Raw genomic sequence first — 25,037 nt, 5'->3', positions numbered from 1 at the left:
AAAAGAGCTTATTCTTCCTTAAATGGAGCTTTCTCACTCTTGAAACACTTTCTCTTTCTAGAATTGAATGGATGAGGTTTGGTGGTTGGAAGATGGAGTAAATGATACTCCTAAAACTGATCTTGAGCCTTTAAGTCGTCCACAAAGTGAAATTACCAAATTGCCCATCTAAATATAAAAAAACGAAGTTGAGTCTGCCAGCTATTCTGGACGGCGTCCAGAATGTTGGACGGCGTCCAGCCCATTGATCTGGGACGGCGTCCCACCTGTCTGAGAAAACCGGATCTTACACAAAATGACTTTTTCAGCGTCAAAACTATTTCGAATGGAAGAAATCCTTCAGGAAATATTGCTCATAGCGTCCTTATCTAGTCACGTACGAAAATGAGTCAACTTTCAAACGAAGTTTTTATAGCTCGCTTGCCACATAATTCATCCCGATTATGTGGCAAACGTAATGTGCTCAAAAATGTGTTTTGCGACCATGAATTATTATCGAAACGAAACTATATTCAAATATATTTGCATTCAATATGAAATTTTAAAAAAGAAACAATTATAGAGTTATGAATGGAGAGATATCAAAAAGTTTCACAAAATAATCGAACCATTAAACCAAAATGTCACAATACGTGAAAGGATTTGTCGCTATTGGGGATATATTAACCCCAACAATATTCTCAATGTACCTAAATACAGTGTTATATAAAAAACAAGTATCAAAATGATATTTAAATATGCATAAGATTTCAAATGCAAAGATAATAATTATTGTTACATCTGAAAATTCAAAATTCACAATCAGAAATAGCACAATGACTTTTTAGGCATCAAAACTATTTCGAATGGAAGAAAGCCTTCATGAAGTCTTGCTCATAGCGTTGTTATCTAGTCATCGTGCGAAAATGGTCCAATATTCAAACGAAGTTTTATAGATCGCTTGCCACATAATTCATCCCGATTATGTGGCAAACGTAATGTACTCAAAAATGTGTTTTGAGGCCATGAATTATTATCGAAACGAAACTATAGTCAAATATATTTGCATTCAATATGAAATTTTAAAATAGAAACAATTATAGAGTTTTAAATTTAGAGAAGTCAAAAAGTGTCACAAAATAGTCGAACCATTAAACCAAGATGTCGCTAAACGTGTAAGGATTTGTGTCTAGTGGGGATATATTAACACCAAAAATATTCTCGATGTACCTAAATACGGTGTTACATAAAAACAAGTATCAAAATAATATTTAAATATGCATAAGATTTCAAATGCAAAGGTAATAATTATCGTAAAATCAGAAAGTTCAAAATTCTCCTTCAGAAAGAGTAAAATGACTTTTTCTGCGTCAACACTATTTCGAATGGAAGAAAGCCTTCAGGAAGTCTTGCTCATAGCGTCGTTATCTAGTCATCATGCTAAAATGGGTCCAATTTTCAAACAAAGTTTTTATAACTCGCTTGCCACATAATTCATCCCAATTATGTGGCAAACGTAATGTGTTCAAAATTTTATTTTACGACCATGAATTATTATCGAAACGAAACTATAGTCAAATATATTTGCATTCAATATGAAATTTTAAAATAGAAACAATTATAGAGTTATGAATTGAGAGATATCAAAAAAATGTCACAAAATAATCGAAACATTAAACGAAGATGTCACTAAACGTGTAAGGATTTGTGACTAGTGGGGATATATCAACCTCAAAAATATTCTCAATGTACCAAAATAAAATGTTATATAAAAAACAAGTATCAAAATGATATTTAAATATGCATAAGATTTCAAATGCAAAGGTAATAATTATCGTAAAATCTGAAAGTTCAAAATTCACCTTCAGAAATTGCAAAATGACTTTTTCAGCCTCAAAACTCTTTCGAATGGAAGAAACCTTCAGGAAGTCTTGCTCATAGATTCGTTATCTAGTCATCGTGCAAAAATGGGTCCAATATTCAAACGAAGTTTTTAAAGCTCGTTTGCCACATAATTCATCCCGATTATGTGACAAACGTAATGTGCTCAAAAATTTGTTTTACGACCATGAATTATTATCGAAACAAAATTATAGTCAAATATGTTTGCATTCAATATGAAATTTTAAAATAGGAACAATATTGAGTTATGAATTGAGAGATATCAAAAAATGTCACAAACTAATCGAACCATTAAGCCAAGATGTCACTAAACGTGTAAGGATTTGTGGCTAGTGAGGATATATTAACTCAAAAAATATTCTCAAAGTACCTAAATACAGTGTTAAATGAAAAACAAGTATCAAAATGATATTTAAATATGCATAAGATTTCAAATGAAAAGGTAATAATTATCGTAAAATCTCAAAGTTCAAAATTCACTTTCAAAAATAGCAAAATGACTTTTTCGGCGTCAAAACTATTTCGAATGGAAGAAAGCCTTCAGGAAGTCTTGCTCATAGCGTCGTTATCTAGTCATCGTGCGAAAATGAGTCTAATATTCAAACGAAGTTTTTATAGCTCGCTTGCCACATAATTCATCCCGATTATGTGGCAAACGTAATGTGCTCAAAAATATGTTTTACGACCATGAATTATTATCGAAACGAAACTATAGTCAAATATGTTTGCATTCAATATGAAATTTTAAAATATAAACAATTATAGAGTTGTGAATTGAGAGATATCAAAAAGTGTCATAAAATAATCGAAACATTAAACCAAGATGTCACTAAGCGTCTAAGGATTTGTGTCTTGTGGGGATATATTAACAATGAAAATATTCTCAATGTACCTAAATACAGTGTTACATAAAAAACAAGTATCAAAAAAATAATTATTAATTTTTACTTCGCCTGATTCGTTATTCCGAAAGATATCTTTACAGTTATTCAAAGCGTATCGTTTTTCACGTATTTCATTATCCGAAATAAAAGTATGCATTTACTTAAATTAAATACACAAGTTTTCAAGTAAACACCGTTAAATTAACTAACAGACAGTTAACGGAAGTAACAGAAAAAATAGGGTTGTTACAGAATGTGCTCTTAGCGCTTACGTTTGAGTTTCCTCTAACTACAAGGTAATTTATCAGATCGAGCAGAAGTGGATTTAACTTATTATCAGATCAGTGGGCAACCATAGTTTACTTCCAAAAGTTGATTACAAAACTTTTTTAAATGTGCACCTGTGCACAGGTATAATTTTGTGCACAAATACAAATTTTTTTAATGTACACCATTGTGTACAAGTAGGTCTTTGTGCACATTAGTTAGTTCTGTAGCTTTTGATTCTTTAATGAACCTCCCCCTATATATATATATATATATATATATATATATATATATATATATATATATATATATATATATATATATATATATATATATATATATAATATTCATTTGAATCCTTAATTTAAGTTGAGATCTAAGGGATAAATCCCAGCATTTAGATCAATTGCAGATGATTTCTCATCGCCTTAAAATTGTAGGGACTGCAACAGTACGTTCATGTTCTTCATCACCTTCAAATTGTGAATTCTTCTCATGAAGATTCTTACAATAAGTTGAAATGAAATACATGATCTGTATCATAATCCTAAACATCGTTCACATCAAATTGAATCAATAACAGATTTGAAGCTATTTGATTCGTGTTCTTCGTTCATCAAAAAGTGAAGGTGATTAGGTCTCTGGATCAATCATGAACGATTTGAGGAAATGTGAAAATGTAGAAGTGTTCACAATCTCATCGTGAAACTATCTGCAAAATCTCATTTCCTAAATCGAACGAATGAATTCGAATTTCAAGGTCAAAGGTTCGAGAAAAAAGTAAACTGTTTGTGTTCATCATTAAATTCATGAATTATGTGATGATTTAGCTTCAGTTAATGATTCACGAGTGTTTATGGATTGATTTTGAACAATTTGATAAAGGAATCACAACTTGAAAGTGTTTGATTCGAAAAAACACTCTTCAAGTTCATATGAAGACTCTCGCTCGCTACTATTCATCATTAGTACAATTCGATAAAAGTCAATCACATGTCATTGTAAAAACTCAATCACATGTGCATGTCAATCACATGTGATTGTAAAACCCAATTACTTGTTATTCTGCATGTCAATCACATATGATTGTAAAACCCAATCACATGTGATTCTGCATGTCAAATTCAATCACATTTGATTGATTGTAAAATTCAATCACATGTGATACAAATTTGATCCAATGACTGAGATTTGTCACTTGAATCTCAACTTAAATTATGGATGCAAATAAATACAACTCATATATATATATATATATATATATATATATATATATATATATATATGTATATATATATATATATGTGTGTGTATATATATATATATATGTATATATATGTGTGTATATATATATATGTGTGTGTATATATATATATATGTGTGTGTATTATATATATATATATATATATATATATATATATATATATATATATATTCTATTAAATCTCTAAAATGATAACATCATAAAGAGATAATTTACTTTGTTAAAAAAAAATGTGAGACATCTTGATGGTGTTATTAACATTAATTAATTAATTAAGTAATTAATTAACCCTCATAAAAAAACACGGGCTTTAAGTAATTTTATCAAACAATGTATTTGATAACCCTTATTTTGATAACCTCTAATCGTTTCTTCTTCATTCCTATTACAATTCCATAATCCATCTCAATTAACTAATCGATACATGTGGCAATGTATTTGTTTCTACACTTACATCTTCCAATCTTGTGTTGTAGTCATTATTATTAGACAAAACTTTGTATTGTGCAACGAAAGCAATTTAACGAAGTATATCTGGCGGAAACAATTTTGATGAGCTGCGATTTGAAAGTCGTACGATTGAAGCATACATCCGGTATTGTCCTCAATTTTTTGATATTTAATAAGGTTTGTTTGATGAATAAAGATCTTTTGATTGAATAAAAATTATATATTTGCACTCCAAGTGTTCGCTTAAATACTTGATTGAAAGTTTGTATGCTTTGTTCATTAATAATAACATATACGGAGTACTTGATAAAATTCATGTTATACGTTGTCGATTGCATAAATGTGTTTTAGTTTAGCTTTGATCTATTTTGTCAACACATTGACTTAATTCTTCAACTTAGTTGTATTGTTCTGGGTGCATTCCAGTTACAGTTTGTTACAAACTGGGTGTACTTAGTTATAATATTTTGACATATTCGATATGTATGTGTTTAAATTGGATTAGCAACGTATGTTTAGTTTATCATGTGAGGAGTTTTTTTTTTTTTTTTACATATTTATTTTTCTTGTTGAATTAATTGCAACACCACTGGATGTAGTCATTGCTAAAGAATTTATTTCTGAAGATTTTGGTTTGATGATTCGTTGTAACGGTAGGTGGGGCAAATGCGGATGATTTTTACTTTTTTTTTTTTTTTTTATGAATTTTGTCTGTTTGTGGTTTTTTTCTTTCTAATCTTGATTTTTGAGAAATCAGAGAAGGCTTGATTGTGTGAGAGTTAAAGATGCAACAGCAAGATCGAAGAAGAAAGGTATAACTATCTCTAAATCTGTAATTTGTTTGATATTTATTTAGTAAAATTTCATATATTTATAAGAGTTTTAGATGCTACTATTGATTGCTGATCAAATAAATAGATAGACTTTATGGTTGCAATAATAATAACTAACATATTTGGACATTCATTCGATTTTTTTTTTTTTTTTTTGCAAAAAAACGATAACATTAATAACTGATCCGAAAATTAAACAGTACAAACGATACAACATTATCCAATAACGAGCCCTAGTAAAGCTAAACATATAGAGCAAATGGACTCACCAACAGGGTGAAAAAACACGTTAACTAAAAAATAAAGCTAGACTAAAAGCTATAACAAATGGAAATATTATATCAAAAATACAAACTAAAGCTTAATAGACAGAAACAAACGGAGATCGGGAGAACGCTGATACCGCAACAATCCGCCAGGGCATCATCACAACCGTCACAAAGGGACCTAACCTGCAAAATACCAGTTAAACCGCCAAGGCTAACCCCAGATCTCTGGAGAAGCCCTGAAGAACAAACAGAAAGGAAAAGCCTATCGAACATTCATTCGATGCTATTCGAATTTTGCGTGACATTAAATTGCTCCGACTGTTACGTCATCCTGATTTTGTTAACATGTTACGTATCATGATGCCACCTTCAAGACGGGAATTTAAAGATATTTATGTTACGTATAAAAGGTTATTTCAATTATGTTGATCACTTCCATTATTAAGTTTTTGCTTAATAATTGACCTTTTTAAGTGTGTTTTTCTTAGTCAATACATATCTCTCTCATTATTATAAGCATTTGTAAGTAATGCAGTTATTTGTGTTGGCAATTTATAAGTATTGACTTGATTTCTATTGGTATTGGAGGTATTGATATGTTATGACATTACTGTTTTCTAATGATGGGATACATTAAGCCAAAATTAATATCAGGTTATGATCAATTATTAACTGTACAATTGTTTTACTATCGTGTTTCGTATATCATATGTCATTTGCTAAAAGTTTGTTTATTTCATAGGCATCGTCTATATCGTTGGCACTTACTGGATGTGACATACGTGGTAGCACAAATAGAATATCTGGGAAGGTATGGTACATATCTGTATATTTAGGTGGCAATTACAACCCATTACCTTATGTACGGGTTGCTTTAAATTTTTTATGCATGAAAGGATAACACAAAAGCGGGTCAAATTTACCACCTCTACTTCGATCTCTTTTACATATATTTTCTTATCGTAGCTCATTATTGTTACATACAACTTTGGTTAACATTTCAGGTTATGTATAAAGCTTCTTACCTTAGTTCACCAGGATGAAAAAACTATAAAATAACGATTGACTGAGTAGTCAAAACTATAAAATAATGATTCACTATTGGTATGTGATTTGTTACTGTAAAACTAGATATTATTACCAACCGCTAATGATGTTTGCTAACAATATGAATTTGTTCATGTCAAACTCATAGTGGCAATGTTAAAATAAAGATAATTGTGGTTTTGAGTTTGAATTTCTTTTGTCCTTTTTATATTTTGATTTTTGTGGAATGCAGGTACAGCCACATAAGGCGATCGTTGATTTTTGCTCATTATAATTATAATGATTTAGTTATATTTCTCAATGGTTTGGTAAGTATTCTCGATAATTGTATGTTTAAACTTAAATTATTTAATAAACCCGTAATTTCACGGGTCTCTTCCCTATATATATATATATATATATATATATATATATATATATATATATATATATATATATATATATATATATATAAATAATAGGGAAGAGATCAAAGGATAAACACTAATTTGGGGATAAGGAGATAAGTGATTTTGTTTTTTTTTATATCTTTAGTTCTACAGCTCCAATTTAAAAAATACAAATTTCTAGGAATAGTATTCATTCTGTAGATTTGGAATTTTTTATTTATTTTGAAAGCACCTTATCATACATCTGATTAAGCCCTAAACCCAAAACTCTAAACCCTAACCCTAACCCTAAACTCTAAACCGTTAGTATAAAAACTCATTCTAAACCCCAAATCTAAACACTAAACCCTAAACACCGTTTTTCATTAATTAAAAGTCATTTTTTCTCTTTTTTTTTTTTTTTGTTATCATATATCTGGTGTATGGACAACTGTTAACATACATTAGATGTATGTTAACAAGTCAGTTAAAAAAATATGAATCTACACAATGAAAATTGATACCAGACGTTTTTTTTTTAAAAATCAAAACTGTAGAATTAAAGATATAAAAATAACAAAATCACGTATCCCCAAGACCCCTCTTAGCTCAGGATCTTTTCCATATATATATATATATATATATATATATATATATATATATATATATATATATATATATATATATATATATATATATAATGAAGGGATCTAAAGAGAACTAAGGGTGAGAGAACCCATAGAACTCATAGATTGAACTTCAATTTATGTGCAGATTGAGCTTCAATCTATGTGCAAATTGAGCTTTAGTTTGTGGAAAAAAAAATTTGAATCTTAAAAAAAATCAATCTACAAAAAAAACTGCAAAAAAAACTTCTTAATCTACACAAAAAAAGGTCAATCTGCACAAACAAAAGTCAATCTGCACAAAAAAAACTCAATGTGCACAATAAAAAAATTAATGTGCACAAAAAAAAAACTCAATCTGCAAAAAAAATCAATCTGCACAATAAAAAAGTCAATCTGCACACTAAAAAAATCAATCTGCACAATAAAAACTCAATCTGCTAAAAAAAAGTCAATCTGCACAAAAAAAATCTAAAAAAAGCGAGAAAAAAAATCTAAAAAAAAATTGGGAAAAAAATTTTCTATCTGAGTTCTCTAAGTTCTCTCTTACCCTTGGTTCTCCATGAATCCTCACCATAAATATATATATATATATATATATATATATATATATATATATATATAAATCAAAAAGGTTTTTGCTTACGTGTCAATTTGTGATTAAATTGAATTAATTAGTCACTATAATTTAATATATACATATAAATATAGATTTACATATATAGTCACATATTTGATATATAAATTAACAAATAAATGTAATCATGGTTGCAAAAATCGGAAAAAATCAGCGAGAACTCGGAAACTCAATTCTGGCGAGAACTCGTTTGTGAATCGGCAAAAAAATCGGTCAACGCGTAATTTATCGGTCAACGACCGATTTCTCGAAAAAATCGGTCAACTTCTCGGTCAAATCGTCAATTTCTCGGAAAAATCGGTCAAATCTTGGAAATTATCTCAAAAGTCTAATATTTATACATATATGTATTCAAAAATATATATTTATATTAAAAGTCAACGAAAGTCAACCACCGATTTCTCCCGAGTTCTCCCCGAGTTCTCCCAGAACTCCTAAAAATTGTCCCACCGAGAACTCCCCGAATTCCGAGTTCTTCAACCTTGAATGTAATTATATCCCAACCGTTCTGATTTCACTTTCCTAATTGTTTTGTTTCCACCATGCTAACATATCTTTGTTTTTTCTCTATTTACGGTAATTTTATTTCATTATTTAAAAACATCGACATCATATCTATCAATAACCACCAAGGCACCCTTTATGGATGCATTTTTTGTTTATATTGTATATTTAAACCCGTAAAATCACGGGTTTGTATAAATGAAATAATTTAATGACATGTTTTAGGTATTAAGTGAATGTAAATGCTAAAGTCATTTATTTCAATGACCCGTTTTACTAAGAAACTTGTCGTTGTTTTTACAAATATATAGAGACATGTATTTTCGCATACATATTTAACGGAATTAATTTCGTAAAAAAATCTACATTTGAATATTAATAATATAATAATTATAAGTATAATATATTAAAAGTAAATAATAATAATAATAAAGTTTGCTCAAAGTTGAGTATCTATATTTTTAATAATAATTATTATTATTAGTAATAATAAATGCCTTTTAATTTTTTTTTAGAAAATTAAAATACAATTATTATATAAAAATTGTACAATATGCTTTAAAATTTGGGTGTTTTATAGAAGATTTTACAATTTAGGAGAGATTAGTATTTTCTTTTATAAAAGATTTTGTATTACTTTTTAATTAAATTAATATAAAATTATGACATCATTATTAGAAAAATTTAAGAGTAATTAGCTTAATGATGACATCATCATTTTTGAGCTTTATATATAATTTATAGAATAAATATAACTTAGACTTATTAACGTGTTTTCAGGTGACAAGTTCTATTTCAAATTTTCAATGAACTCATATTTTCTCGAAATATTTCGTTTTATATAATTTATATATAATTAAAAAGATATTAATGGTGAGATATAAAAAAAATTGTAGACGTTAAGTTACTAACACCACTCAAAACCACTTTTAAAATTTGTCAACACCATGGGCTCTTAAACTCAAAAGAATTTTTAAAATTTGTCAACATCACGGGTCCATAAACACAAAAGAATAATTTTTGTAAAAAAATCAATTAATTGCATGATTATTTTACCCACCCGTGAAACGCACGGGTTCTAACATTTTATTTACTTTCGCTATTTACTTAATATAATGATATAATCTGTTACAGTTTTTGCACGACTTTTTACACACTTCTGCAACGTATGAGCTCTAAAACCTAGTATGTATGTATGTATGTATGTATGTATATATATATATATATATATATATATATATATATATATATATATATATATATATATATATATAGGTAGGATCAAGGGGAAAGTAACCAATTGGAGGGAAGTGGGTGAAGCAAATTTTTTTAAAAATATTTTGGTTCTTTTCGAATTTTTTTCAGGTATCAAGATCACACGAAAATTTGAATATTTAAAAAAGACACTTCGTTATGAATGTTATTATTTGAGCGGAAAAACGATCGACAAAAATAACATTCAAGATAATATTGATCGTGAAGAATGTTAATTTTTTTTCATGTTTTATGAAGTACTTTTTGTCAAAATTTAACCCGATTTACAGTTTAGGGTTTAGGGTTTTGGGTTTAGTGTTTTGGGTTTGGTCCCTAAACCCTAACATCTAAACCGTTCGTGTTAAAAACTCAATCTAAACCCTAAATTTCTAAACCCTAAATCTAAACCCTAAACTCTAAATTTCTAAACCATAATATCTAAATCATAATTTCTAAACCCTCAAAATACGCTAGAAAAACACGATAATTGTTATATATTATTTCTTCGAGCGTTTTCCCGCCAAAATAAAAACATTTATCACAAAATGTCTTTTTTAAATGTTCATATTTTCATCCAATCTATAATGTTCGTGAAGAAAGTTTTTTTTAAAAAAACAAAAAAAAAAAAAAATTGCTTCCCTCTGCTTCCTACAATTGATTACTTCCCTATTAATCCTACCAATATATATATATATATATATATATATATATATATATATATATATATATATATATATATATATATATATATATATATATATATATCTATCTATCTCTTCAACCCAAGCTTTTTGAAGATGGTCAAGTATCTACAACTCTATTATTTGTGCAAGAGCTTCTTTTGATTTGAACTTTTTACATTTTCAAAACTTGAAAATTGATCATATGGTAGTGAATAAGGACAAATCATAAGTTGCAAAAAATGTTTGGTCAAATCTGTATCTTATATTTCCTCAAAACACATCCAACAACCAATATGCAAAGTGTTAATCTTTGAAGTTCCCTAAAAATAAAGCAAGTCTCACTATACCAAACAAAAGGCTTAAAGACAAATAACCATATGACACCATAAAAGCCAATTTTACTTTCTTTCTTGTTTGGCTGCATCAACCCTTTCATGAACCCTAATTTGAAGAGTAATCAGGGAACACTGATCTCAATTCACAACCCTCCAAATCAAAACAGACAATTCAATCTTTGACTTTCAGACACTAACATTAACCATTTCCAATGCTTCTACTTTTTCCCACCCAATGTGTGAATTTTATACGGAGTACGTCGTACTACTCTAAACTTAACTACTTATAAAAACTGATATCATTTTCTCTTCAAATTTATTGAAATTTCTCACCAATATATATATATATATATATATATATATATATATATATATATATATATATATATATATATATATATATATATATATATATATATAGAAATATTTGGATAAACATAATAAGTATTGGATCAAAGTGGCTTTCAATATAAGTACAAGTTGTACTTTAAAAACTATAAACAAGTAGATGGAGGGGATTTTCCTATCATGTTATTCGAGGATGAATATTTTATCTAGAGTACATACGTAATTTAACAGAGTTACTCTGTAATCCTTTCGGACTTTTTCTGTCCAATTCGAAGTGCATTGTTATTGTAGTTTGAAGCTCATGTGAAGATATTAGTACAGAAAACATTAAGTTATTTTACGATGGTTTAAGATCACCTACAACTCTCAAGCCGTTAAAAAACTCAGAACATGAATATACATCATACACACAACCTGCAACTTTGAAGTGGTAGTTACAAGTTCACCCTTGAGACAACCTAAACTTCAAGTTTTGCTGCTTATTGCATGTCTATCTGTATCAAAGATTATTACACAAAAAACCAAACCTACAAAAACATTTGTAATAAATAAATCGATCAAACCCTCAAAAGTCTCCCATCTCTTTCCTATATTCAAAGCACTATTAGAATATTAGTATTAATTAACACACTACTCAACAAAAACCTTATTTTTCTCCACTTACTTTATTATTTTCTAATTAAATATTCCCTAAACTGTACTATATAATGCACCAACACGTACACTGCATCTTTTCAGTTCAGAAACTGATCAAAAAACAATAAAAGAACCATTTTCAGAAATCTAAATATGGATGAGGGAATGTCAGGCTTTGGTCTCAAAACTAGTCGTGGTGGTGGCGCCGCCGCTAGTGGCGCTAAGTGTGGTAGATGGAACCCGACCAACGAACAAGTCAAAGTCTTGACAGATTTGTTCAGGTCGGGTTTACGAACCCCTACCACTGATCAAATACAAAAAATATCTTCCCAGTTGAGTTTTTATGGAAAGATAGAGAGTAAAAATGTTTTTTACTGGTTTCAAAATCATAAGGCTAGGGAAAGACAAAAACGTCGCCGCGTTTATGTTGAACATGATCAAAATGACCTTAATGTTGCAAAACAAGGTAAGTACAAATATTATTTTTGAAATATTGTGTTTATTTATGTATTATTAATATTCATTTTGTGTGAGGACTTATTAGCTTTTCTTGTGTGAATAGATTTTGCTGATATGACGGATTCAGAAAAGGTGATTGAGACGTTGCAGCTTTTTCCTGTGAACTCACTTGACTTTTCTGCTCATCAGCCAGCTGAAAAGGCAAGAGTGTTCACAAACGCTGAATGTAAAGAAAACACGTCGCCATACATGAAGATGTATACATGTGGAACGGAAATGGAAAATCATTATCATTGTCGACCATCTTTAGATCTACGTTTAAGTTTCATGTAAAAAAAATTAGGTGATCATCATGAGATCGAAGTTTTAAATATATTTGAACAAACATTAACGTTGATTGTATGTTTTGTTTGAATGATATAGTGCTTGTTTTCAGTTGTAACATCTTCTATTCGATCTTATAATTACAACGAAAAGCAAAGTAAACAAATAGTTGTAACCATTGCCATTAAAAAAAAAAAAAAAAGTTAGTTCTAACATCTGAGTAGTTGTATCTACAAAGTATTTCTTACTACTCCGTAATATTTATAGCTTTAATAATAAAACATATTCAAATGAATGAAATGTAAGTCCATAGACCATACTTGATATAACTCTCATACTTGATATAACTCTAACTCCGGAAGTCATGATATTTCAAGTCATACATTACCATTGTCACGTGGATGAAATTAAGCTCCAAGTTTTTTGATATTTTAAGCATAATGTTTAAAATAACTCTGACGGCTCTGGCTAATTAGTGTTACTATAATTAAGTTTAATTTCATATTTGTAACCTTAATTAACTATATACGTAGTATAAAAATTAATATTATTATTATTATTATTATTATTATTTATTTTATTATTTAATATAAATGAAAAAAATTACTCCTACTATTAAAAAGGATTATTTATTTTCTAATAAATTTAATCAAGTTTAAAATCATAAATATAATAAAATAATAACGATGTGCTAAGACAGGCGAATTATGTATCTAATACCGGCCCAAATAATGTTCAATGGGCTTTACGGACCCCTAAAATTGTGTATTTATGTAAACTCATACCTATCTATCTATCTATATTCTATACATTACACAGGCTCATGATCTTACGTGTCAATTTTTTAATTAAATTAATTTAAACAATCATATGTGTCATTTTTTTAATTAAACTTAATTAAATAATAATAACTTTATAAAATAACTCCTTTTACTTGTATTTATTCATTAACATTAATAAATCTTTTTCCATGTAATCGTAAAATATCACTTTAACGTTCGAGTTCACCAACTGTATTAATAAAGAAGGGTATCTACTAAAAAGGACTGCAAAAATATTACTCTGTATTATGGAGCTATACATGTCTACGGATTACTAGTTTTCTATCTTTTGATATATTATTTAAAAATATCATAAACTTAATATTTTAATAATCAAAGACTACTATATTTATATTTATTAAATAAACAATATACCACATAAACGGTTTCATAATCTAAGTGTTTACTATTCAATGCTAATATTTTCGATATAAATGTTATTAGTAATAAATGGTTTTTTCATACATTTGACAAGTATCAATACTGTCGTTATCGAATACTAATATATACAATTGTCGTGGAATGCACGGGCTCACGTTGGTATTCAATACGAATGATTTCTATACAAATATTACTAGTATTAAATAAATTTTTTATTTTACTTGTATTATACATTTGATAAAATATAACTACAACGTTATATAATACTAATTTGTACAACTACCGTGCAACACGTGCTCATAACACTAGTATATAATTACATATTACATAGTCAATATAACTATATTTTATAAATAAACTAATTACATAATCACTGAATTTTGTCTTGCCCCCTTCTTTCATTGAAGGACCCAACTCTCCAACACAAACTTGCTTTTCATCTACTCTCTATACAGGTAACTGCTTCATAAACTGTTTTTGCAAAAAAATTTCTTCACTTTTTCTGAAAATTTTGATTTTGTCCCATAACTTCTAATTTTATGCTAAATTTTATATGTCATGCGAAAATATTCGTGTGTATAACTGTATATAATTTGGGTTTGATTCTAGGCTAAGTATGTACCTAAATACACTTTTTTAAAAGGTTTCAATTTCTATGCGATATTTTTTGATTTTTGTGCGAAATTGTTTACGTTATGCGAATGCAAGTATGCATATAAAGTTAAGTTTTTGATAATTTGATTGGATACGAAAGAATGTACATCTGCACTATGTGTATGTGTATACAATTTTGGTTTTAATTTTATGACAAATTATTTGAGAGTTGATTGTATAGGCTACGCTGAGATCAGTAAATGAAATTTTCAACTGTCTTCCAAATTCAACGCTCAATGCTCAATGATAAAGGTACTAAGATAGCTGCCCAATTTACTTGTATTTCATTAAACTAAACGAGTTGTTAAATTGAATGAACACTATGGCATATTATCTGGTCTGATATGCTAAATCATACGAAAGAGAAATCATGGTTGCTAGTTATTTCTTCACTGCCGCCTGTAACTAATATACTACAGTAATATATATATATATGCAAGAATCTGTCTGGCTCACAGCCTAAATTTTCAGATATATTATCCTACATATCTAATTGAGATAGTCCAAATGATAATATCTAATTGAGATAGTCCAAATGAATAGTATCATTTGGACTAAATGAATAGTACCATTTGGACTATCTCAATCTCACACTAAGGACCTCAAACTTTATCCAACGTACGAATCGGCTCCCTCCTCAATTTTACTAAAAAACCCCACACCCTCGAGAAAATACAAAACAACCCCCAACCCTACGCCCTTACCCCGACCCGACCCGACCCGATTCGCCTCCCCCTTACCCCGACCTGACCCGATTCGCCTCCCAATTATTATTTATTATTTATTATAACTATAATAATATTATATAATATATTTCGTCCTTTCACTTTTTTTTTATTATTTTTTTTGTTTTCACCTTTTTTTCCCTTTTTCCAAAAAAAACCCCAAACTTTGTTCAAAAATTAAAATCGGCCCTCCAAACAGGAGGTAAAGTGTCAAATAACCATTTTAAAATTTTTTTTTAACTAAACTCCACCCAAATATTCAACGGATCATATCTTCTCGCTCGCAACGAGTTAAATTTTTCCGACACCATCGTTAACCTCAAAATAATTTTAGGAACACAATGTCACTAACTATACGCAAAACGGATGCTTGTTAAAAAGCGCTAAATATTTGAGGTACTATTCATACACGTTGATTTTGCGTTAAATTTTTAAAAGTCGACAACTCCATAGCAAAACGCGGAGATGCAAATATATTGTTAATTTAAAATAACATTTAAATCTTTCACGAATTATACTTTTTAGTTCGACTCGAGTTGCGCTTTAACGACATCATCGTTAGCCACGAAATAATTTTACAAACTAAAGACAATAAAATACATTAAAAACCGAAACACCGGCGCGAAGCGAGGGTTCGTAAACTAGTTACTTCTAAAAAAGATGAATGAGGTATTTGTACCTAGTTAATGTTCGGTTGTTGCCAATAGTGGTGATGAGATGGATGATGCTGGTATAAAACTTTGCCAGTATTCCTGCAAATTTAAACCAGGAATCTGGGAAGTTAATACACAATTACACATGAGAATCTTTTGGCTCATGTTAAAAATAATGTTTAATCATTGTTTGGTAATTAACCCAATTCTTTATCGTGTATGTTTAGCAGGCCATTAACCTATAAATTCTGTTAACTCTTTGATTAAATTGATTGTTACTCTAGTTAAATGATCAAGGTTCTACTACTCTTACATGTTTCTGAGTACGTCTCTAGCCTCATATAAACTTCTAGCCACAAAATGTGCTGCAATTATTTAAATAACTGTGAATTGATTTACCATAAAATGTAATGCAATTTATTAAAATAATAACTGTGAATTGAGTTACCACAGTCACGGAATAGAATATAAAACACTGCAGCTGCAACATATTAAAATTATAAAACTGCAGCTAATCTTGAAACCATGAAATAAAATGAAACAATGAAACACTGCAGCTAAATTTGAATCCATAAAATAAAACTATAAAACCAAATTACATGTAACTTTTGTGGCTATAGTGATAAAAACAGTAACAATTCACCTGCTCTGCTGCTTACTAAACTTTGTCTCAGTGAGACTATGAACTATACAAGTATACATCAACCACGTTATATCTACCTGAAAAAAAAAATTAAAACAAGAGTTACAGTCAAAGAAGCATATTGAAATCTGAACTCTAACTATGTATCTATTAGTCTTGATCTTCATCATCATCAGGTCGAACAGATTGCTCAAACTCAGCTTCCATAATCACGCTATCCATAACATGTATAACCATCTCCCCCTTCCTCAAATCTACACGTTTTGATCTAACACTGTTAACCACAAGCATTTCATCTGCATCTTTTGATACATATAATTTAAAACCCGATAACGAATCACAAACTATCTCTTCACCATATCGTACAGATTTCGAAACGATTTTCCAAGGGACAACTGTGAAGCTCAATACACGCGTAAGTATTGCGTACGTATCATTGGCTTTCTCACCCACCAGACTATCATTAACATTCAATTTCAAATCATGCTCAAATGCGTTTTCTGATGGAATGAATATAGTAAATGAAAGATCTTGAGGCAGCATTTCGATCATCATTTCACCAAATTTTCCTATCATGACATTGTTACCTGCAAATTTGCTAATTTGATCGAGTTTGATTGAAGTGTTGGAGTTATTACCAGATGATGCATCTGGGAGCCTAAGAACAGAAAGGATCAAAACCAAAAAACATGAAATTAAAACGAATACGATAACAATCGCTATCGGGTTCTTTGATCTCCCTCGTCTCATTTTTGGTGCACCTAAAAACTTCACTGAGTAATTTCGTCGAACACTTTGTATGCATCCAAGCAACCTGCCAGTAACGATGCTGTATACACCGCGGAACTTGTGATTTGTAGTAGAATCCAATTAAACCCACGTCAGAAGCGATTAATCACATAAATTAGAAAAAATTGGGGATTGAAATGTTCAGCTTATAGTCTCATTCTTTAGGCTAAAAAATTAGGGTTGAAAAGTAACATTTTGGGGGATGAGCACGATCAGTTCGATTTCTGTTTTCTGGTTACTTTCCTCTAAATCGAGTGTTTGAAAAGTTATTGTGAATCTCGATGTTAAAGACCGGTCTCTAGAATTGTATCAAGTCGTGGGCTTTGACTCTATTGTGAAGTTTAGGCCCAAAATTCAGTTTTTTGCTTTATTTTGGCATGATATATTGGTTTTTTTTTTAAATATTAAAACTCTCCAAGTAATGTTCTATCAAAAAGTATCAAATTCAAATCTCCCTAGCTTCTTATATTGGTAGAGACATGGAAAATGGTTAACGGTCGCATAATAGCATTGTTAAGAACATAAAAAAACTTTATCTGTTTACTAATCACATCACCATTTATTTAGTTTTATTTTCACATTCTTTGTTCTATTTATGAACACACAATCGATTTTACAAGAACTGATGTTTTTTCAACTCCTCTACTTCATCGATGCCTGGCATCTCCAACCATACATCTTGAAAGTGAAACCGTTTCAAACTAAAAACTCTTTGAAACTCGTCCTGCGAAAATCTAGTTCTATCTAGAATTTGTCGAGCTGGAGCTCGGCTCGGTTCGAGCCTAGCAGATAGAAAACTTGAGTTCGGCTTGTCTAATTTTAAGGAAGTCCGAACTCGGTTCGTTTATTTATTATTATTATTATTATTATTATTATTATTATTATTATTATTATTATCATTATTATTATTATTATTATTATTACTATTAATTTCGATATTTATTTTATTTATTGCTTACTTTTTAATCATATATAATAGGATAGGATTTACTTATTATATTTTATATTTCATAAAAATAATACGTAGTAACTATTATGCAATTATTTGGTACGGAGTATGTTATTAGACAAAAACATTAGTTAATGTATATAAATGAAAAGCTCGTAAAGGCTCCCAAGCTTGTTCAAGTTCGATATAAAAAAACTCGAGCTCGTTTAGTAATCGATCCTTAAAATAAGCTCGAGCTCAGGCTCTAACTTGTTTAAGCTCGGCTCGAATCGAGTTTTTAACAAATCGAGCTCGAGTAGTTCAGCTCATTTACACCATCTAAAATAAGTATCATATTTGACTTTTGAAAATATTTATTATTCAACGTTGTTTCTGATATTTTTTTTGTATTATTTGATATCTGATGAAAATTATATGAATATACCGAGTTCTAAATATATTTTGTAAGTTTCTTGTCCGCATGAAAAATGCAGTTTAAGAAAATGATTTTTAATGCTCTTTAACTATTATTGCCTCTGTTCCATTTTACATTTGTCTTTGAATTTCTTATTTTATAATAAGACATAGGGGTGTTCATCAATTCGATATTTCGTTTTCTTAGTCTATTCCATTTGGTTTATTTAATTCTAGAAATTTTGTACGCAAAACCGAAAATCGAAACCGAATTTCATTTCAAGACCGAACTGAAAACCGAATTCGGGTCTGATTAGGTTTCAGTTAAACTCGAAAAATCTTAATTTAACCAAAATAATTATAAGAAATCGATTTTGAATTCGACATAACTTCGAAAAAGGTTTTTTGTCTATGTATAATAATCATTTAATATAAAATTAGTTGAATTCGATTTTGAATTTGGATTTCAGTTAAACTTAATTCAAGAATGTAAAAGTGAAAATGGAACCATATACTAAATTTAAGTTTAAAAACTGAACCGAAACATACATAAATCAAATTAAAATTTAGTTTAGTTTTATTCAATTTTCATTTGGTCCGATTTAAATTAATCGGTTTGAAATCATATATTCAACACCCACACCTACATCAATCAATGATATGTATACACTCCGTTATATAAATTTTTGTTATTTTGTCTTTGACAATGAAAGAGTAAACATTATTTTAGGTTTCCTTACACATTAAATATTTATCAAGACATGTGGATAGTTTTATTTGAATTTTTCTTTATTTCTTTTTTAAGAAAGACTTGAAACATGAATATAAATATATAAATAAATATAAATATAAATGTACGGTTGATAATATAATAATTATCTCTAGGAAATGATTAAAAATAGAAGATTAGCTAAAATTTGGATTAGGATTAGAATAAATTACAATTACATGTTCCATAACATTTTATCTTATTCTTGTGTAACAGTTAAAGCAAACCATGAAATAAAACAAAACATAAACATAATACTGCTACTTCACAAACAAACAAAATACCAAATCACTATCAACAAGTCAACCCTGAAACATACTGCATAAACTCACTATCCAATTCCAATTCCGCCATTGTTTCCGGCGAAAGCACCACCTCCAAATCCACACTCCCACCACCATCCTTCCCGGGAAACGCCGATATCTTCCCATCAAACTTATTCGCCCTCCCACTTCTCACCGCCACCGGTTTCCCCCACCCAAAATCATTATCAAACATCGGAAACCTCGGTGAACTCCCCATCGTCAACATAGCTCCATCTGGGTTACCCAACGGAAAACACTTCGGATCCATTTCCCAATTATTCACAAAACGACGTACCATCGTGTCGTCATGAGACAAAACATTTTTATTCAATTGTTCTGCACACCATTTCAAATCATGCGATAACACATCGCCAGCTGTCGCGTATGTCGGAATGCTTTGTATCGCATTACCGAAATAATACGGGTCAAGTTTCGGTTCAAGTCTGTGTCTACAATTAACCGCCATTCGAAACGTTGTCGTTTTACTATTTTCGAATTTTCTTGCACGTGTTACCGCACGCCATAACAACGCACAAACTGATTGAAAAGATGAAATTTCAGAAACGGGTTGGGGTTTTGTTACAACTGCGTTTCGTATCCAATTACCAATTAACTCCGTTACTGAATCGTTAATTGGAATATCATTTTTCTGTTTCCCCATTATTTCAACGGCGTTAACGTTAATTTCTCCGTTTCCGTAACAACTTAATTTTTTCCTGTTGTTTGTGGTGTTTTTCAGTTTCAATATTGATTCTCTACTAAAACTAAACACGCGCTCGCACAATGGCGCGTGTTCGTCAAACGTCACTTTCAGGCCACCATCCGGGATTTTTAACACCGCTGGTGAGATCATAATCGAGTCACGTTCAAAGCTCGGTTGTTTCTGTTTTAAATTCAAACCCTTATTACATATTTCGGCAAACGTATTAATAAAATTCCATAACGATGTTCCATCAACAACCGCGTGATTTACGGAAAACCCAATAAAAACGCCGTCGTTTAGCTCGGTTACTTGAACCGCTAAAATTGGGTTAAACTGCCCGTCGTAACTAACCATTCTATCAAACGCGAAGAACGTTTTAATAACATCGGGAACATGGAGAGATGAAACGATGTCGTTTACACTTACATGAGTTGCATTCGCGTGCACGAATTGTGCACCGAAGTCGTTACACGTGATGTAGATGTAACCATTGGAATCGGTTACGAGACGGCCGGCGAGTGGAGGGAAGTGAGTGAGGGTGATTGAGAGGGATTGTTTGAGACGATGTACGAGGTCGGAGAACGGAATTGGTGGTTGGAGGAAGAGGTTACCTTTTTGGATGTAGTGACAGGATAACATAGGAAGATCCGAAGTAGATAGTTTAAGGTTTGGAAGAGTGGATTTAGTTGTCGGATAAACGGTTGTTTTTGAAATGATTTGAGTGAGAGTTGTCATTGTTGGTTCACAAGGCATGATTGATTAGTTGTTTTTTAGATGGTGTTTATAAATGAATCAGTGAGTGTGTGATGAAAATGGGGTGAATGTAGTGGGTTTATATAGGTGTGAATCGTGTGATGGGTTCATGAACATGAATTTACAAACTTGATTCTGGTTCGAGTTGACTTAAAATAGAATTAGAAGCTCCGACTGGCAGGCACGTGTCTATCACAGGTTTTGGTGTTTATGTTCATGTAAATATTTTGACAAAATTGTCAAGTTCCTTTATTTTTCACTTTTAGCCCGTATCATTCATATATTTTATTTTCTGCATTTTTCATCCCTAAAAGTATTTTAAAGTTTCAACTTCATCACTCACTTTAACGAAGGTTAACCGAGTTCGTTAAAACTATTCACATGGACTATTTACGTAATCTTAAACTTATTAAACAAGTATTCAGGTTGGCCCACTTCGCTAGGCCCAAAATCACTAGCCGAAAAAAAAAACGCGTATTCAGGTTGGCCCACTTCGCTAGGCCCAAAATCGCTAGCCGAAAAAAAAAAAAAAACGCCCCCTGCAAGAATCGAACCTGCACCTATCTGGAAACAATAAAGGCAACCAAGCCACCCAACCACTTATGTAATTGTGTTATTATGTTAGATTTAATGATATATATATATATATATATATATATATATATATATATATATATATATTAAAAAACGTCGCTATCAAAAAAGCTACTATATGTAAAGATGGAGGGTTGTAGTTGAAGAAATTGCATTTAAGTTTCAAATGAATAGTTCATTTTTTTTTTTTTTGTCTTGTTGTGTTTTTCAAATGAATATATAATATAATTATAAAAATCAATTCATTCTTTCTGTGGCATTTCAAAATGATTCAATCTTTTTAATGATTATCTTTATTGTTTTATACTACATATAAGTTTAATTTTTTTCACCAAAAAAAAAATAAAATATTACACACACCCATTATTTATTTATTAGCCAAATCACCTTATGATTGCACGTAGGAGCGCTTTCAAGATTTTGTTCTACCCTGATCGTTGTGGACTTGTCCTCGATTTCAGGTTCTTCCTTAACCTACATCAAAAAAATAAAATAATAATAAATAAATAAATAAATAAATAAATAAAAGAAATAAGACCATCACAGTGATTATAATGAGAATATTTCTAATCTTTATGATTAAAATTATAATTAATAAAGTTTTATGATAAAACTAACAGTGAATTAAGAAACTCTTTTACAAGATATAACAATAAAAATATTTACACTCAACCAAGATTACATATATATTTTATTAACTAAAAAGTATCAAAAATAGCTTTTCCATATCCTTCCTTGTAAGTTAATAAGTTATTGTAACTTTCATATTTTCAAAATTTTCTAATCGATAGTATAAAAGAATCATAAAAAATACTTTAGAGTAGTATATATGCAACAATGATCAAATTAAAAGGGAAAAAATATCAGCAACGTACATGTAAGTTAAATTATTTGAAAAGATAATTTTTAAAAAGATAATTTTAAAAAGATAAAATTATTTGAAGGTTTTGAAATGCCACAAATCATGAGAGGAAGAATGAATTGACTTTTGTAGTTTAATTAGTTAAAGATTACGTGGATAGTCCCTGTGAATAGTTTAACGGACTCAGTTAACCTTCGTTAGGGTGATGGATGAAATTGAGACTTTAAAATGCTTTTAAGGATGAAAAATGCAGAAGATAAAACACAAGGATAAAATGGACAAAAAGTGAAAAATACAAGGACGAAATGAGCAATTTTGTCAAATATTTTCTATTCTTATTTTGGTAAAAATTCTCAATTTTTTTATACGTTGGTCCTTCATTTTTACTTAAAATTGCAAATCAAGTTTCTCAAAATTTTAATTGAATTTTTGAATTCTTTAAATGCATAAAGTAGATAAATAAAATTAAAAATACGGATTATATTAAATTAAAGAAAAGTAAATATAATTATATTATAAGAATTTATAAAGTAAATATAGTTATAGTTATATTATAAATTTATAACTTAAAAATAAGAATGATTTACCCTAACAAAACATTTTAAAAACGGGGGACCAATAGAGGAAAAAAGGCTGAAATAAAATAATAAAACGAATATGCCCATCACTTGTTAATCACTTGACGGCACTTAACGGCCAATTTAGACGGCATGTAGACGGAGGGACACAGATTGCCAAATTATACAATTAAAAGGATTTGAAAAATCCAATTAAATATTTGAGGGACTAAAAAAAAATTATACCCTTACTTTATAAATGCAAAAAATCAAAATGGTACGTAAACATTAAGTGATAGAATAGAAAAGTGAACAAAAATACAACATAAACTGTGTATTTTTTAGGGACTATTAAATTAGGACGAAAGGAATAACATATTGTTTATATCAAGATCATGCTAGCATCTTCTTTCGAGACACAAAGGGGATACAATCTGATACAATCATGCGATTTTTAAAGTTCATGCACCGTAGATTCTCTTACTTGCTCTGGTCTCGGTTATTGTTCGAGTGGAAAAGCAAAGATTCTATCTCGGCGATTTCACTCCATAGCTGTAAACGAAAACCTTTTCTCTCGCGTCGTTACATACCCTCTATAATCTATCACTCACTCATCACATGACACTACAATTGCACATTCACTCACCATCACATAAACCGACTATATTAATCAAAGAAATCCATTTATATATATTTATCTATATATTTATCTATATATTTAAAAGGCAAAGGTCAAATGAATAGTGGACTTTCTAAACTTCATAAATTTACAACAAACTTTTAATTCTTTATAATTCAATCCCACTCTATATAACATTTAACTTTATAATTTTTATAAACTTACCACAAACTTTTCACATTTAATAACTTACCCATAAAACTTCTCATTTTTTATAAATTGACTACATAACTTTTACTATATAATAACTATTCATCATCATTATTATTATTTTCATTTTTATTATTATTATTATTATTATTATTATTATTATTATTATTAAATGAATAGTGTATTTTCTAACAAATTTACAACAAACTTTTAATTTTTTATAATTCAACCCCACTCTTTATAATATTTAACTTTATAATTTTTATAAACTTACCACAAATTTTTCACATTTAATAACATACCCATAAAACTTCTCATTCTTTATAAATTGACCACATAACTTTTATTATATAATAACTATTCATCATCATTATTATTATTATTACTATTATTACTGTTATTATTATTATTATTATTATTATTATTAAATTAATCACATAATATTTCACTTTATTATCGTTTAACTATTTTTCTTATTACAAATTAACCACGTAACTCATTTTTTAATAACCGTTTTATTGTTGTTATATATATATATATATATATATATATATATATATATATATATATATATATATATATATATAT

The 25,037-nt window shown here is 29.3% G+C and overlaps 3 protein-coding genes across 4 annotated transcripts; 1 reads left to right on the top strand and 2 right to left on the bottom strand.

Annotated features, from left to right (window-relative positions):
- The first annotated feature begins 12,439 nt into the window (after positions 1–12,439).
- Positions 12,440–13,078, top strand: LOC139895781 (WUSCHEL-related homeobox 5). Its single transcript, XM_071878319.1, has 2 exons — positions 12,440–12,752; positions 12,849–13,078. The coding sequence occupies exons 1-2, from the start codon at positions 12,440–12,442 to the stop codon at positions 13,076–13,078; spliced, it is 543 nt and encodes a 180-aa protein (XP_071734420.1).
- Positions 13,079–14,713: 1,635 nt separating this feature from the next.
- Positions 14,714–17,974, bottom strand: LOC139895780 (uncharacterized). 2 transcript variants are annotated; one of them, XM_071878318.1, is made up of 3 exons: positions 16,617–17,974; positions 16,330–16,402; positions 14,714–14,742 (listed from the first exon to the last, which is right to left on the bottom strand). In XM_071878318.1, the coding sequence occupies exon 1, from the start codon at positions 17,694–17,696 to the stop codon at positions 17,097–17,099; it is 600 nt and encodes a 199-aa protein (XP_071734419.1). In that variant the 5' UTR covers positions 17,697–17,974; the 3' UTR covers positions 14,714–14,742; positions 16,330–16,402; positions 16,617–17,096. The 2 variants fall into 2 exon arrangements, with proteins under 2 accessions (XP_071734419.1, XP_071734418.1); XM_071878317.1 differs by lacking the exon at positions 14,714–14,742 and having other exon boundaries at positions 16,270–16,402.
- Positions 17,975–19,989: 2,015 nt separating this feature from the next.
- LOC139895779 (protein ENHANCED PSEUDOMONAS SUSCEPTIBILITY 1) lies at positions 19,990–21,642 on the bottom strand. The gene has a single exon (XM_071878316.1). The coding sequence runs from the start codon at positions 21,605–21,607 to the stop codon at positions 20,141–20,143; it is 1,467 nt and encodes a 488-aa protein (XP_071734417.1). The 5' UTR covers positions 21,608–21,642; the 3' UTR covers positions 19,990–20,140.
- Between the last annotated feature and the right edge of the window lie 3,395 nt (positions 21,643–25,037).

The sequence above is a fragment of the Rutidosis leptorrhynchoides genome, chromosome 3, assembly GCF_046630445.1.
Source record: "Rutidosis leptorrhynchoides isolate AG116_Rl617_1_P2 chromosome 3, CSIRO_AGI_Rlap_v1, whole genome shotgun sequence".
Taxonomy (NCBI): domain Eukaryota; kingdom Viridiplantae; phylum Streptophyta; class Magnoliopsida; order Asterales; family Asteraceae; genus Rutidosis; species Rutidosis leptorrhynchoides.
Note: the sequence above shows the minus strand (reverse complement) of the source record. Positions and strands in the feature narration are given on the sequence as shown.